The following is a 17,224-nucleotide window of genomic DNA, read 5'->3' on the forward strand; positions in this document are numbered from 1 at the left end:
TATACCTTTATTTTTTGGATTCTTTCCTCGAGGGGCATTTTGCCTTCAGATGAATTCAAAACCATCAGGGACTCTTTAATCCCTGTTATCCAACGAATTACATCATGTGCAAGATCATTAAAGCTCTGGTCCTTGGCAGGAGGTAACTTATCCTCTTCATCAATTTCACATAATTGTCCCAATAATGTCTGGTATCTATTGATCAAATGTGTTGATTCCGTTACTATTTCTTCTTCCTCAGTAATCCCATATTCCTTCACAGAGTTGTTCAACTGGGCCATAGATTCGAATTGTTCCCTGTAAATTCCAAATATCATTGAAAGTTTATAGGAGCCACGACACCACTTGAGAAACCATATTCCCCAGAAATACATTTCATGCAAGATCAGCTATACCTCTTTCTAGCTAGAGCTTGGCAAAATAGCTCAGTTTTCTCTCTTGTTCCTTCCATTTCTTTCCATTTCTCTTCTTGATTAGTAAACCACTTACTCAGGTTTCTGTGGTCATTCTGGAGTCTAAAACAATATCACACACATTGGAATATAAAATCAGCAAAAAGTGTTTATCTGAAGAGAAGGTTGGCACAAATCTTGTGAGCCAACCAGGTTTTTTACTACATTTTTTTGGTTTCTTTTTTGGTTTCTTTAGAGAAAATTTAATTTGTAACATTAAAATCTGAATAATAATAACATGTATTATAGTGGAATTCTAATGAGCCATACATATATATCATAAAGGACAGGAAACAAACAAACAAACAGAAAATATTTTTGGACTCTCCCCTGAACCTTGGCCATAATTTGAAGAACTCTCCAAACTTCTATATTCCTAGAGCCAAACTTGGGTTTGAAATTACATATTTTATTTTTGGAATTTGTGTGTATGTCTATCCCACTGCGAGCTGTACTGAGGCAGAGTACGTATGAAGATATCAATAGCAAACATGCTATTAGACATCACCTTTATTTCCTACCTCAGTAGCTGTTGCAAGCACTCATCAAGCTCCTTTGCTCGTGCCTGGCATATGGACTCCATTTTTTCTAATTCAATTTCTTGACTTACGATCCAACTGTTAAGCTTCTTAACAGGTGCTTTGGGCAGATGATTTTTCACATGATTCAGTACAGTTCCCACCTGCTGTATTTCACTGCCTCTTCCTTCAAGAGTCAAGAAATCCTTAAGAAAGACAAAAAGTCAATTATATCCTATGGGCAAGTCTCAGTATGGTCCCTGCCACCCCAGTGACACTTTCCCAAGATGGTACATAGACATGCCATCTTCATAACATCCTACATAAAAGAAGTTGCTATGGAGAGGTGGCTAAGTGCAATAGCAAATGATCAAAAGACAATTTATGTTGGTTCTAGAATGTGTGTGTACATTTGTACTTGCATCTGACTTTCTGGGAATCATATCAAGCAAAATGATGCCACCATGTGGGTCAGTGGGAGTTAGACCGGGAAAGCCACATTTTCCTATCCTGGCTCTGGTCAGCTTCTCCTAAATACTTGCTCCTTTCTGGCAATCAATATGTAAAACTAAACAGCCTATTCTCTATTTAACTTTGTCCAAATCAGAATTTTATTTCAATGTTTGTGTTTCAAGGTTTGAGCATCAATTGTTGAGACCCATGCAATGGGCAAAGTTTAAAAAAAAAGTTGGAACTATAATTTAAAAGCAGAGAAGAAAGGTGATTTTGTCAATAAAGAATAGTATCATCAAAGCAAGGAATTAAACTGGGAACATTTAATGCCACTGATAAGTCTGAGAGCATAACTTATCACCAAAGCCTAAAGTACTTGATAATCTACCATAAAGTGATCAAGAATTAAAGGTGCCATACGCATTTGAAATGCCCACATTATTGCCTCTTATTTCAGACTATCTTCCCCTCCACTCCCATCAGCAGTGTATTAAAGTTCAACCACAATTTTTAAAAGAAATATGGCTGGGAAAAAACTTTTTAAAAAGTCAAGCAATCTCTTATAGAAAGTAAAGGGGTTTCAAAGTCCAAATTAGGTAAAGCCTTTTTTTTTTCATCAAATATGATTTTAACACAACTGAATTCACCAGCAAACAGTAAGTTAAACAGCATCTTAGAATAGGTGTGAAAACAGAAGCTTTTTAAGTCACTTACACCCTTACCCAGTAAACACAGAGTGTTAAAAATACTGGGCTGGCCAAAAAGTTAGTTCTGGTTTTCCGTCGATGTTACGGAAAATCCCGAACGAACTTTTTGGCCAACCCAGTATTTGGGGAAAGGCCAGGTTTTTTGGAAATATTATCTCTATGTAGGGAAATTACTAAGTCAAAATAATTATTGTCCCATCTACTTATATATAGTTCTATCTCCAGCATTTTAATTTTGATAAATTTTGATTGAAATTTAAACGTGTCTTCTTACAGAAAGTTTTTGTAGTTTTTGTTCCACACTCTTTTTTGTTTCTGATGGTTCAAAACACTCCTTAAGGTTCATTTTAACGTTGCCAAACCAGTCATTAAAGTTCTTGCACTGATCTGCAGGAAAAAAAAACAAAAGAAGCTATATTCATTCAAGGAAGACGTCACAAACCTTGTTAAAGTAAAATATTTTGAAACTTGCTTCCCATGTCATGGGTACGAGTCACTGTAAAGTGATAATAAACTAAAACCTAATTTTGAGGGTTAATGGAGCCGACGCGATAATTGTGGCATATTTTCTACACCAAACTTCCTTGCCAAGCATACAGGACACCCAAAGACACCTGCAGGGGCAGCCCGCTCACAGGCATGTCCCCAGACTCTGACCACAGGGAGAAGGTCAAACACTAGGACCCCCGTGACTCTCCTTCATGAGAAAAAGATCTGGTACTTGAACAAAAGAGACGTTATTTACGATAGGCATAGATCAGTGAGTGTTTGCTCCTAAAAGATTTATCTGAATATTATTTCCTTAAATACAGTGTGTGCAACCATCTCTAAGTGAAGCTTAGATTAACTAGCCTTTGTGCTCACGGTACTTATTCATACCTCAAGATTCCCAGAGGCGCAGTAAGAGAAACATTGCACTCACCATTCAGTAACTTAGAGAAGTGATCTTGCAAAACACTTTTTTTGGTATTAAATAAATCACTGACACTTTCGTATTGCTTTTTTAATTCAGAGAGTTCAGGAGTCAGACAACCTATTTGATTCTCAAGTAATATCATACTGTGTTTCTGCTGTAGAATTTGCTGTTGAATCTCCTAAATATATAAACAAACAAACAACACTGAAGTCTTAAAAATGGGCTCAATCTACACAAAACATATTAGGTATCCATTGTTTCTATAAAAATCTAGATGATTTTTTATTGGGTAGACCTGCTTTCTCTTAGCTAGTAAATGTATAACGCAATGCAATTTAACATCAAATAATGACTGTCCACAAAGCAATTCAAAGGTGAAACAGTTAAATATACACAAATTGTTTTCCTGAGTTTTTCCCCCAGACTTTCATTTTTTTATACTAACTATTTTTATAATAATTATTAACCTCAAGAGGACAAGACCATCAGAAACAAGTGTGAAAATAAATCTGAACCACAGAAGAGAAGTAGCTGGGAAGTACCTCTAGTTTAGTAAAGATCTCCAAGCTGTCAGAAGGAGACAGGGCATTTAAGAGGGACTCAGTCATTCCAATCTGGGTCTTAGCCTGGTGGAGATCCTCCCTTAACTCAGCTGTGCTGCCACCGAGTGCACTGCAGTTGGATTCTCCTGTTAAACGCATTTTCACATGTTCTATCTTGTTCAAAATAGAGGACTCCATGACCTGAAATCATGAAACATATGACGTACTGTAATGGACTTGATTTAACTAGATTATAAGACAACTGCACTGCTGAAGAATGAGTTGAAACTTCGTTTCATTTCAAGGTGAAATAACTTCTCTCTTTCTGATTCTTCCTTGTTCTACATCACTGATACAATTCAAATATTGCCTTTAAAAAAAACAGTAATGTGAAAAAAACTGAAATTGACATTCTTATTTTTTTCTAAGAGACTAAGTGAATCTTCCCCTTAAAACAAGTTTTATTTAGCATACCAGTTGAGGTGCTATCTCATGGTGCTTATTGGAAAACATATTAAAACATATAGAAAAAAAATTAAATAGCCAGCATTTATTAAGTGTGTATTACGTACACAACATCATGGTAAGCACTTTATATACAAAATACAGGCTTAAGAAGGGTAAGTAACTTGCCCAAGATCACAAAGTTGTCTGACAGCAGAGCCAGGCCCTCCCCCCAAGAAAGTCTGACTCCAGAGCTTATATTCAGGCACTTTGCACTTTGATTTAAATAAAAGTCTAACAAATCTCTTCACCCAGTAGAAAATCACACTTGGGGCAATCTCCCTGTTACTCCATCTAGCAACTAATAAACTTGGAATCTCTTGAGCCGTATTCTCCTTCCTATGCCCAAGACACTTATGAGGAAACCCTTGTTACTTTACATGGAAGCAAGGTAACATCTCCCCCTCTGCACAAGAGGCCTGTGAAATAAATGAAATGAGAATAAGAGAATGCAAAAAATTATTCATTCTAAAATGGGACAAATATGATAAACTATGCTGGCTATTAAAAATTTGGTTGGACATGACTAAAGATGAATCAAATAATGATCCTAATTTTATTTTAGGTTTAAGTTTTAGAATTCTGGTTTATGAGCATTACTTTAGAGTATATAGAGCATCTTTAATTGCAACTTTAAAATAAAAATTTTCTTACCTGTAATTCAAGAGGTATTTCACTGCTTTGAAGCAGGAACTGTATCTTAGCCACTCTTTTAGAAAATTCTGAAGGTTTTTGTTCATGGACTTGTAACTCTTCCTAAAACACACAATGTTAATGGAAAATATCTTTTTATTTTATACCTTATTTTCTGGTACCCCTGATTGCTACTGAAAATATAGAGAAACTGAAAGAGCCTTTGAATTTCCCCTAATCACTTGATTTTTGATACAGTCCTGGGAGTTGCAAAACTAAGTGTCTTCATGGATCAGGCATATGTTATAACTGAGTGAAACACTCTAGCAATAAAACGAGAGGGGCCAGGCTTGCGCCACAGCAGAATGCAGTGCCTGCCTAAAGGCATGACATCTCATAGCTCTATACATATAAACATACACATAAACATATAAAGCCAACACACACACACACACACACACACACACACACACACACACCATGTTGGCAGAATTTGGCCCACACGGTAGCCGTTATAATCCTTAACTTCAAATTTTTAAATAACCTGTATCTCAAGACAAATTTTTTTTTAACTTTTAATTTATTTTTATTTATTTATTTTTGGCTGTGTTGGGTCTTCGTTTCTGTGCGAGGGCTTTCTCTAGTTGCGGCAAGCGGGGGCCACTCTTCATCGCGGTGCGCAGGCCTCTCACTATCGTGGCCTCTCCCGTTGCGGAGCACAGGCTCCAGACGCGCAGGCTCAGTAGTTGTGGCTCATGGGCCCAGTTGCTCCGTGGCATGTGGGATCTTCCCAGACCAGGGCTCGAACCCGTGTCCCCTGCATTAGCAGGCAGATTCTCAACCACTGCGCCACCAGGGAAGCCCCTCAAGACAAATTTAAGGGATACTTAGTGATAATTCATTTCACTTAGAAAATCAAAATCTTACTTCACAACTGTCATAATATACCCAGGAAACTCATAAATCTCCACACATTTTGCAAGTATTTTTCCAAAAGTATAAAAATGGATATGTGGGGCTTCCCTGGTGGCGCAGTGGTTAAGAATCCACCTGCCAATGCAGGGGACACGGGTTCGAGCACTGGTCTGGAAAGATCCCATATGCCACAGAGCAACTAAGCCCCTGCGCCACAACTGCTGAGCCTGTGCTCTAGAGCCCGTGAGCCACAACTACTGAAGCCCGCGCGCCTAGACCCCGTGTTCCGCAACAAGAGAAGCCACAGCAATGAGAAGCCCGTGCACCACAACGAAGAGTAGCCCCCGCTCGCCGCAACTACAGAAAGCCCACGCGCAGCAACGAAGACCCAACAGAGCCAAAAATAAATAAATAAATAAATAAATTATATAGCACAGGGAACTCTTCTCAATTCTCTGTAATGACCTATACGGGAATAGAATCTAAAAAAAGTGGATACATGTATATGTATTTAAAAAAATGGATATGCGAATTTAAAAGTGAATAAAGTGACCAAAATTAGAGAAAAAAAAATGAGACTTGAGACATTAGACGTGGCATACTGCAAAGCCATCATGCATGCATGCATGCATTTTTATATTACATTGAACCACATATAACTGTCAGACTTAACTGTTTTTTGACATACCAAGATTGTAATTTTATATGGTCCAAACTAATAATATGCAAACAACCAGCAATAGAAAGAATTCTTTTTAGAGTTAAAAGAGATAACTTTAAAAATATTTTTTAATTATTTTTTTCTTTTCCATTATGGTTTATTACAGGATACAGAATATAGTTCCCTGTGCTATACAATACGACCTTGTTGTTTATCCATTCTATATATAACAATTTATATCTGCTAGTCCCAAACTCCCAATCCATCCCTCCCCCGCCCCCTCTCTCTCTTGGCAACCACAAGTCTGTTCTCTATGTTTGTGAGTCTGTTTCTGTTTTGTAGTTAAGTTCATTTGTGTCATATTTTAGATTCCACATATCAGTGATATCACATGGTATTTGTCTTTCTCTTTCTGACTTACTTCACTTAGCATGATTATCTCTAGGTCCATCCATGTAGCTGCAAATGGTATTATTTCATTACAAGAGATAAGTTTAATTCTTTCTAAATGGCAAAACCTGAGATCACTGTTTTAAAAAACTAGCCTCTTTTGAAGCTCTATAAAGATTTTGATATTCAGCATTGTGTTTTTTCCTAATTTTTCTACTTTACTTGAAGTATAGTTGATTTACAGTGTTGTGTTAGTTTCAGGTATACAGCACAGATTAATAATACCTGCTAACATCTTCCTGGATACCACAAAGAAAACGATGGAATTCAGGTCTCACTCAAGGAATAATGAAAGAAATAAAAGATTTCTTTGTGATTTCTCTACCCCTCTTCAAGAAAGCAGACTTGATATTAAAATGTCAACTATCTACAAAAAGAACAAATATTTTATTTCTGTTTAATTAACCTTCAGCTTTTCTCTTTCCTCTTCAGTCAGTTGATGTAATTCCATTTTTTGAAGGATCTTTTCAGTCCACTCATCAATCCCATTTTTTAAGTTAAAAAGCTTGTCCCATAAAGCTAGAGCTCGACCAAGATTTTCATAGTAGTCTTCTGTCTTCTCATTTATCTACCATAATTAAAAAATAAAAGTAACACATTTAGTGGTGAAAAAGCATAAGAACAATTGTTTCAGTCAAACACAACTTTAAAATAAAATTTTAGATTACCTTTACTTGCTAAATAATTTGCTTTATTCATCAACAAAAAATTTGCTTTAACATACCATGTAGTTCTTTCTTCTACAAAAAAAAAAACTTAGCTGGTTTGCTGCAGTTTATATGCAGTTGAAAGCAATAGTTTTCCTCTTCTCTAAACCACAATAATAAAAGATGCTTTTAAAAACCCAGAGCAGGGACTTCCCTGGTGGTGCAGTGGTTAAGAATCTGCCTGCCAATGCAGGGGACACAGGTTCGATCCCTGGTCCGGGAAGATCCCACATGCAGGGGAGCAACTAAGCCCGTGCGCCACAACTACTAAGCCTGCGCTCTAGAGCCTGCGAGCCACAACTACTGAGCCTGCGTGCCACAACTACTGAAGCCTGCATGCCCTAGAACCTGCATGCTGCAACTACTGAGCCCACACGCTACAACTACTGAAGCCTGCGTGCCTAGAGCCCACGCTCTGCAACAAGAGAAGCCACTGCAATGAGAAGTGGCTTCTCATTGTGCAGTGCCCACACCGCAATGAAGAGTAGCCCCCGTTCGCCGCAACTGGAGAAAGCCTGCGCACAGCAACAAAGACCCAACGCAGACAAAAAAAAAAAAAAAAATTAAAAAAAAATTTTAAATATCAAAAACCCAGATCAAAATATAGCACAAATTCTTAATTTATAATTCATAAAAATATCATTACTACTCAACCAAAAATTATTTTAAAAATATTAAATAAATGTAATGTTGAACATCAACTGGCTGCCTGGATGGATAATATATTAACTAGTTTATTTCAAATAAGTTGAGTATACACTTGTATATCTAAAAGAGTATAGACTCATTTGTTAGTACAATAGTACCTAACTCTGGGCATAAAGCTAAATCCCAAGTCATAAACTTTATATTATATGAACATTTTTTGTAATGAGCACTTTTGAATTTTGTAATTAGATAAAAACATTAAAGATACAAAGGAAAAGATCAATTTAATTGTTATTAAATAGAATTTCTAGTCGATTAAATTATCACTTACATCAAGCCATCTATCCACAATAATATTAGCCTCTTTCTCAAAAGGAGGCTCTTCAAAGTTTCTCATTTTATTTAGATGAAATTGTAGATTTTTGCAGATCTGGTTAATCTTGTCTACAACTTCTAAATGTTCATTAAATTCTTCTTTAACAACTTCAATCTGTAAAAATGATATGAAACATGTTTTGATACACTGATACAGACAAATAAGACTTACTTCCCACTTTCTCAATGAAAAGGTTTTAGAATCCTAACCATCTGGTTTATTAATAATCCTACACCCAAATTCCTTGTCCCACTCTGCATGATGAAATATTTATAATGATCTAAAACCATCTTTCTAGTGCATGTGAAATAATATTCTACCAAAAAAAAGCACCTCTATTCAATCGTATAAAAAAATGACAGTTCCTAGACTCCTCAAATAGGAATCATATTTGTCATTTTGAAGAACCTAAGTGCTCATCTGAATAAAACAGACAGAACTCTAAAACATCTTTAATATGACTTCTAGTTTAATCTTTCATGATTCTAACTCCCATGTCATTTCTAACATGGAAGGTGAAACACTATTTTACCAAAAGGTCAATGATCTTAAACTACAAAATAAAATTTGAGTGTCGAGTAATGCAATCTTAATGTTTCCACTCAATTTACCTATCTTATACAAGCATTTTTAATGATTATATAAAATTTGAAAATAGTGATTTCTCATAAATAAAAAACTAAAAATTATACACCCACAGGGGACTTCCATTTCTGGGAATATGCAGTAGACATAATTTTTCCATTAAGCACAACTAAAAACCCTGGACATCATATACAAAACAGACTTAAGAAGACTGAAAAGTGAGGAGTTCAAGGAGGGAGAATGGCTGGGGGCATCAGCTCCTGAAGACAGCCTGGTGGTGAGCTCCCTGAATTTTCTTTTTCCCTTGGATATCCCAGACTGTGTGCTGGAGAAGTCAGAAGCTGGTAAGATCCACAGACACAGACCAGGAAAAGCCTGCTCTCTTCAGCCCAAGAACGAGGAATAGGACAACCTAACAAGACAGAAAACCTTTAGGAAATAATCACTCACTGGAGCAAAATACCATAGGAAACACTGTGGCCCAATGCCCACCTGTGCCAGCAAAGGTCAAGTGTAGAGCCTAGACAGCCATCACCATCTCCAGGCTGTAACAGGAGCCCCACTCTCCCCCAACCAGGGAAAAGAAGGCCGAGTAGAGCTGGGACTTTCATTCCTGCTGGGCAGTAACAAGCGCACACACTCACTCACACACACACACACACACACACACACACACACACACACACACATCCATGATGTCAGGGGAGGCTACCTAGGGAGCTATAAGGAGGAGCCAGGGAGGTGTCAGTAGAGACCTTGTGGGGAAGCAGAATGCCCACCCCCAACCAGCAGTAACAAGGAGCCCTCTGTCTCAGGTGTCCTTATTTGCATACAACATGATTATCTATGTCAGAGAGCCCAAGGAATCTACAAAAACACCACTAGAACTGATACGTTGGTTCAGAAAGGTCACAGGATACAAGATAAACATAAAAATCGATTTCACTTCTCCATATTAACAATGAATACATGGATACAAATTTTTAATATTATACCATTCACAATTACTCAAAAAATCGAATACTTAAGTGTAAATCTAACAAAACACGCACAGGAACTATACGCTGAAAACTATAAAATACTGATTAAAGAAATCAAAGAAGATCTAAATAAATGCAGAGACATACTAAGTTCATGGATCAGAAGACAACATAGTAATGATGTACAGGTTTAATGCAATTATTATCAAACCCAGCAATACTTTTGTAGATATAGACAGGATTATTCTAAAATTTATATGGAATAACAAAGAAACTTTAATAGCTAAAATATTTGAAAAAAGAAGAATAAAGTGGGAAGAATCAGTCTACTTGATTTTAAAACATCATATAGGTACAGTAATAAAGATTACATCAACTGGCAGAGGGACAGACACACAGATCAACAGATCAAAGTGAACCCAGACAAATACACCCAACTGAGTTCTGACAAAGATGAAAAGGCAGTTCAAAGGAGGAATGGGAGCCTTCTCAACTTATGGTGTTGGAGCAACTGGACATTTATAGACAAAAACATAAACCTTGATCCAAGTCTCACACCTTATACAAAAACTAATTCTAAATGGATGATGGACTTAAATTTAAACCATAACACTATAAAACTTTGCGAAAAAAAATAGGAGAAAATCTACAGGATCTTGTGCTAGGCAAAGAGTTCTTCGACTTTGACACCAAAAGCACAATCCATGAAAGGAAAAATTGATACACTGGATTTTACCAAAATTTAAATCTTTTGCTCTGCAAAAGACCCATTAAGGAGATGAAAAAACAAGCTACAGTTTGGGAGAAAATATTTGCAAACCACATATCTGACAAATGACTACTGTGTAGAATATATTAAAAACTCTCAAAACTTGACAGTAAAAAAAACCAAACAATCTATTTAGAAAATGAGCAAAAGATATGAAGAGATATTTCAGCAAAGATGACATACAGATGGCAAATAAGCACAAGAAAAGATGATCAATACCATTAGCAATTAGGAAAATGCCAATGAAAACCACAAAGTGATACCACTATATATCTGTGAGAATGACTAAAATAAAAAGTAGAAGCAACATCTAATGCTGGCAAGGATGTGAAGAAACTGGATCACTCATACATTACTGGTGAGAATGTAAAATGGTACAGCCACTCTGGAAAACAGTTTGAAAGTTTCTTTAAAAATGAAATACATAATTAACATACAACCCACCAACTGTACTCCAGGGCAATTAATCCTGAGAAATAAAAACTTATGTTCACAAAAAAGCCTATACAAAAGTTTATAGCAACTTTATGCATAATAGCCCAAAACTAGAAACTACCCAGATGTTCTTCAGAGGTGACAGTTAAACAAGCTGTGGTACATCCATACCATGGAATCGTACTCAGCAAGAAAAGGGAACAAACTATTGATGCATGCAAGAATCTGAACGAATCTCCAGAGAATTATGCTGAGTGAAAATAACCAATCCCAAAAGGTTACATACTGTATGATTTCATTTATATAAGATTTTCGAAATGACAAAATTACAGAAATGGAGAACATATTAGCGGTTGTGAGGGGGTGGAAGCAAGAGGGAAGTTGTAGGGCTATCCGATGACAGAACCAGGGATCGTCTGGTGATGGAAATGTTCCTCCTCTTGACTGTATGATTGTCTGTAACCTGACTGCAATATTGCACTACAGTTTTACAAGATATTTCCATTGGGGAAACTTAGTAAAGGGTACATAGGATCTCTCTGTATTATGTCTTATAACTGCATATGTATCTACAATTATCTCAAATTTAAAAGTTTAATTTAAAAAATTAAAATTACTTAAATGTTTTAAATGGAAAAAAAAAAAAATAACTGGGGCAGTTTCTGTCTCCTGACTGGAAGCTCACTGATACACTGGCAGAGCTGAGATGCAGACTCAGGTGTTTCTTTTCTCCCAGCTCAGGACATTTTGCATAGGGCATAATAAATGCTTGTTCAATTAAATGAAAAAAATATATATGTATGTGTGTGTGTGTGTAACCTAATTTTTATTACATTCAAAGAACTTTGTTGTTACACTGACACAAGCTACCTGTGGGTGAAGAGAAAAGAAAGAGAAGGAGAGGATACTTTTAGCATTGACAGGAACTGCAGGCTTTGTCCTACAATGAATGGAAGGGGTAAAATAAAGGAAACTAGATCCCCCCCCTGACATTTCCCAAACTTTAATAGTCCCCTGACATTCTAGCTTTCTAGTCTTACTTTTGCACTTCTGCCTTTGATTAAAGAGAGTGGAAATTTGGCACCATATCCTAGATAAACATCCAGGTTTCTATGGTTTTGAAGGACGAAAGTTCTCAGTGGTATCATACTTCAGCCACTGGTGCAAAGCATCATGACAGTACATACGCCAGAAACTGATTGTTTCTGAAGACAGTACCTAAGTCATCACAAAATTAACTGAGAGTTATGTTAACAACTGGTACTAAAATTTGCTTTTTTCAGACAGTTAAAAAAAGCATATGAGAAAATAATTAAACACAAGTGTACTTCTGTATCTTCCATACAAAATGATATATTATTTCAGCAAATATACAAAGATACCACACTAGATACAAGATTCTCAATATAATAATAAAAGCCTGGGCATTTATAAATTTCTTAAAGGTAATTACAGTTGTTCTGTTAATTTTTAAAATATTTTTGTGAGTAAACCTTTACATTTGAGAAAGGGGTACAGACAAAGCAAAGTTAGTCATTTTTTACTTCTATAATATACATGTTTCAAATATGTCTTCAGGGAAGGCAATATTATGATGATTGGAACATGACTTTGTAGTCAGATAGACCTGAGCTTAAATAATGATTCTGTCACTTGTTAGCCATATAATCTTCGGAAAGTTATTTAACCTCTATCCTTACTTTGTTTCTTTGTTTACAGAGAAAGTTGCTAATCTGTCCAGCCAAGCCAGGGGTGTTGATTCCACCCCAGTGGACCTGGAAGGCAGAACATCAAGCCAGAGAGGATTATTCTCAAGCCTTAAGGTTTAATGTTGTTTGCCTTGTTAGGTTTCGGACTTCCTTGGGACCCAATACTTCTTTCTTCTTTCCTATTTCTCTCTTTTGGAGTGGATATGTCTATCCTATACCTGTCCCACCACTGTATTTTGAAAGCATATAATTTATTTGGTTTCATGGGTTCACAGCTGTAGAGTGTAAAAAAAATGAATCAACAGAAACCTAAATTAAACAGAGTTGGGAGACCAGATGGGGTGGCAGAGCCCAAGAGGAAGAAGAAAGGCTCCTTTATTGGCAAGGCCTCAGCCAATGAAAAGCCATGGACTCTGTTTACTACAGCCTGTCCAACGTCCTTTTCCCCTCTATAAAAGCATCCTTCTCTCCTTGCTGTGCGGGGACTTGCACACGGCTCCCATGGGTGCAGACCCTGAAATGCAATTCTCTGTTGATCCCAAATAAATCCCTCTTTGCTGGTGAAATATCTGTCAGTCTATTTGTTTTAGGTAAACAAGAGGAATTTCCCTCAGGATGAAGTGCACCTTGAGTTTCACTCATATCTAATTTAGATGATATTTAGATAAGACTTTGGACTAAGCTGGAGCGAGTTAAGACTTTTAGGGCTGATGGGAAGGAATAAATATACTTGCCTGTGAGAAGGACATGTTTTGAGGGGTCAAAGGCAGAATGTTATAAACTGTGAGAGCTGTCTTCAGAACTGTATGAAATAAATTTGTGTTGTTTATAAGCCCCCCAGTCTATGGTATTCTTTCATAGCAGCCCAGATGGAAAAAGACAACAGCCATAGAGGAACTAATCATAGCAGAGGGGTCAAGACCTGGATCTAGATTCCCATCAGGGAGACTCACCCAGGAGAGGGGCCGAGTGCCTGAAGGTGATAGAAGTTTTATTAGTCAAATAAATAACCTGTCCAGAAAGTGCAGTTTACCATTTAATGGGTTGATTAAGTCCTAGGCACTCTGCAGACACTTTACAGATGTTACCTCACCTAATCAGGAAAGGAACAGCTCTGCTGGTAACAGGATCCCACTTAGTGGGACAAAGACAGGACTCCAGGAGTGAGGAGGATTGGCACAAACCAAGAACAGCTGCAAGTCAAGAGGGATTCACTATCTGGTCAGTTTGAAAGGCAATGACTCAGGATCTGTGAGTATCTAAGGCAGAGACCTGGATCCTGAAACAAGAGTGCAAGCTGGGAAACTGGTATCAGGGGCACAGTAGAAAAGTAGCTATGTGAACCGGGCCACAAGGCTGAGGGGATTCTGTAAAGCTGATCGTGTTGGATACTCTGAGAACCAAAGCTCCTTAATCCATTTGGATGAGGACACGATCCTCCTAGATCCCAAGACTGCCAAACCCAGAAGCTGCCTCTGCTGGATGGAACCAGACAGGTTGCATCTAAGAGATCCCGACTGCCAGCCTGCTCCTAGCATGGTGGTCTCCCTCGATTAAATCTGATGGGAAACCAGTTACACAGTCACATATTGTACAACTGGTGTCCAAGCAGAGCTCTTTCTGATCGGTCAGTTCCAAGAAACTGCGTCTGAGAAAGGAGGCCGCAGGCAGGGGCTACTCCTCATCTGTGGCACGGATGTGACTCTGAGTGTCACTTCAGCCTCAGGGATAAGAGTTCTAGACAAAGACTAAATTGTCTGTAAGAATCTGGTCTACAGGCATACCTCGGGGACATTGAAGGTTTGGGTCTGGACCATGGCAGTAACGGGAGTATCGCAATAAAGCAAATCACATGAATTTTTTGGTTTCCCAGATATATATAAAAGTTATGTTTACATTATACTGTAGTCCATTAAGTGTGCAGTAGCATTATGTCTTAAAAAATGTACATACCTTAATTTAAAAATACTTATTTGCTAAAAACACTAATCATCATCTGAGCCTTTAAGCAAGTCATAATCTTTTTGGTGGTGGAGGGTTTGAGATACTGCAAGAATTCCCCAAATGTGACATAGAGACACAAAGTGAGAAAATGCTGTTGGAAAAATGGTACCGATAGACTTGCTCTACAAAGGGTTGCCACAAACCCTTCCATTTGTAAAAGACACAATAAAGCAAAGTGTGATAAGGTGAGGTATGTCTGTATATAAGCCTCACTGATGCTGTGCTCAGCCACTGGGAACTTTAATAAAATTGCTTTCTAACAACCAGGTGTATCAAGTAGATGATATTTCACCAATGCCTCTGATATTTTGACAGCACTTTAGCATAGAGTACTCATAAAACCAAGAGGAAAAGCAACTTTCTGGTGTACGGTAATACAGTGTAGTGTATCCTTTTCTAACTATTCCATTCTTCTGCCACTCTGGTTGATAACCACATAAAATCATAGAAAATAATGACATCTAGTGTCCAAAAGTGTTATTCTTCTTAAACTATGAAGCTGTGATCGGCGAGGCTATGAACATAGACGGAGCAACTTGGAGATAAGCTCACACATCTTTACGAAGAAATAAAAGGGAAGAAATAAAAACATAATTTTTCCTTTATCCACTAACAACAGACGGGATTTTCCTAGTACCTTCTTTCTCTCAAGGTTGCAATGAAGCCTCAGGGTTTTTTTTTTTATGTGGAAAGTCAGTGCACAAACTGTTCCAACATTTCAGAGGTAGCGGCAGGGGCAACCCCAGACTCCAAAAGAACCACACCATCAGTATCAAAACCCAAACAGATGCAACCCAGCATTAACCTGGGGACCAATTTTTTTTCAAGCCCTGGGGATAAATTCAATAACTTCTTAGATACCTGGTAAAACAAAGTCACTAGTAACTTCTTCTAAACCAGGTTTCGAAAGTGACTCCATTGATAATATCCTCTCTTTTGTTGGGCTTGCAAGCGAGGCTGCTATGTAAAGTTTCCTTTGGAATTTGGACTCACCTCTGCTATCCTTTTCTTCAAGTTCTCCTTTCCCATGTAGGAAGCCTGGAGGGAGATGATATTCTCTTCTTTTTGAATCAAAGTTGTCAGGACACTTTTAAAATTCTGATACTGTTTTAAGAGCTCCAAAACTCTTTCACATTGGTCAAGGCTATGAAAAAAAGTAAAACAGCTAAATTTCTGAAAATAACAAAACCATTCTTTCTCTTTGTAAGTATCCTACAATAATGACTAATAAGTTCTAGAAGGATTTTTCCTCTAGACATGGTTTATAATATTGTTTTACAATTTAACCTAAGAATGATGGCATATATATTTATTTGACAAATGGATGGTATAAATAATCACTGGATTACTACTTTCACCAGGTCAATATTAAAAAGTCACCAGATGTAAGCTCTGGAAAGAAACACAGGATTCGTAACCATAAGGAATCAGCACCTCAATTTCATCATTAACTAAAAGATAACTTGGAAAACAATGCCTCCCCAGCATTATTCTTAGAGATTGCTTCAGTGTTAATTCAGTATGATTCAAGTATGTCTATTTCAACTCATTCTAGATTTAGCCCTTTTAAAAAAAAGTTTAGTACAGATGCTGTGGCAGCTAAGACACCTGGTTTCTAGTTATGGTTGGGCACTAATTAGTCATGAGACCTCAGATAAGTTACTTGAGGCTCTTTGGACCTCAGTTCTTTCCTCTGTAAAATCGAAGGGTACACTAGATCAAATCCACAGACAGACTTCATCTTGACTACTGTATACTCGGGTTCCAGTAGGAAGCAGGAACTCCACAGATGGAGTTCTGTGGTGAAAGGACCACTGATAGTAAAGTTAAGGGAAACCACCAAGGAGCTGAGACACCCAGAGACTAACCCTTCCAAAAATAGGTACAGCACCTGGGCTCAAGGGGAAAGAGGGAAAGTGCCCTAAGCCAAAGAGGTGTCAGTAGGAGCTGCTGGAACCACTTGCTGAAAAGGGTGGGGGTTAAGACCACCCTGACTTCTCTCTCTTCTTGGTTACTAATCTCATACTAGTATCTCCCACTTCCTAACCCAACTGGAACCCTTGGCTTGGGTGGTACAGCCTGTAGGGGTCAGCCCTCTCAACTACTCCTACCCCCAGGCAGAGAGTAAAGGGAGAAGGCAGGGATGGACACTCTTCAGCCGAATCGCCAACCAGGACTGATAGGTAAGGGCTGCCACAGAATTGAGAAAACTTCTGAGCCTTGTCCAGGTTCTGTAGGAAAGATGGCAGTAACTGACTGG

The 17,224-nt window shown here is 37.7% G+C and overlaps 1 protein-coding gene across 3 annotated transcripts in view; it reads right to left on the reverse strand.

The window, feature by feature from the left end:
• Positions 1-17,224, reverse strand: part of SYNE2 (spectrin repeat containing nuclear envelope protein 2) — a 273,887-nt gene that overhangs the window by 165,507 nt on the left and 91,156 nt on the right. For all 3 annotated transcript variants that reach the window (XM_068544299.1, XM_068544308.1, XM_068544289.1), the window contains exons 31-40: positions 15,958-16,108; positions 8,438-8,596; positions 7,158-7,319; positions 4,747-4,848; positions 3,589-3,789; positions 3,053-3,224; positions 2,405-2,517; positions 974-1,176; positions 396-515; positions 6-297 (exon numbers count right to left, since the gene is read on the reverse strand). In XM_068544299.1, coding sequence (XP_068400400.1) covers positions 6-297; positions 396-515; positions 974-1,176; positions 2,405-2,517; positions 3,053-3,224; positions 3,589-3,789; positions 4,747-4,848; positions 7,158-7,319; positions 8,438-8,596; positions 15,958-16,108 — 1,675 coding nt within the window. The remainder of the gene's footprint in view (positions 1-5; positions 298-395; positions 516-973; positions 1,177-2,404; positions 2,518-3,052; positions 3,225-3,588; positions 3,790-4,746; positions 4,849-7,157; positions 7,320-8,437; positions 8,597-15,957; positions 16,109-17,224) is intronic.

This window comes from Eschrichtius robustus, chromosome 1, assembly GCF_028021215.1.
Source record: "Eschrichtius robustus isolate mEscRob2 chromosome 1, mEscRob2.pri, whole genome shotgun sequence".
NCBI classification, from domain to species: Eukaryota; Metazoa; Chordata; class Mammalia; order Artiodactyla; family Eschrichtiidae; genus Eschrichtius; species Eschrichtius robustus.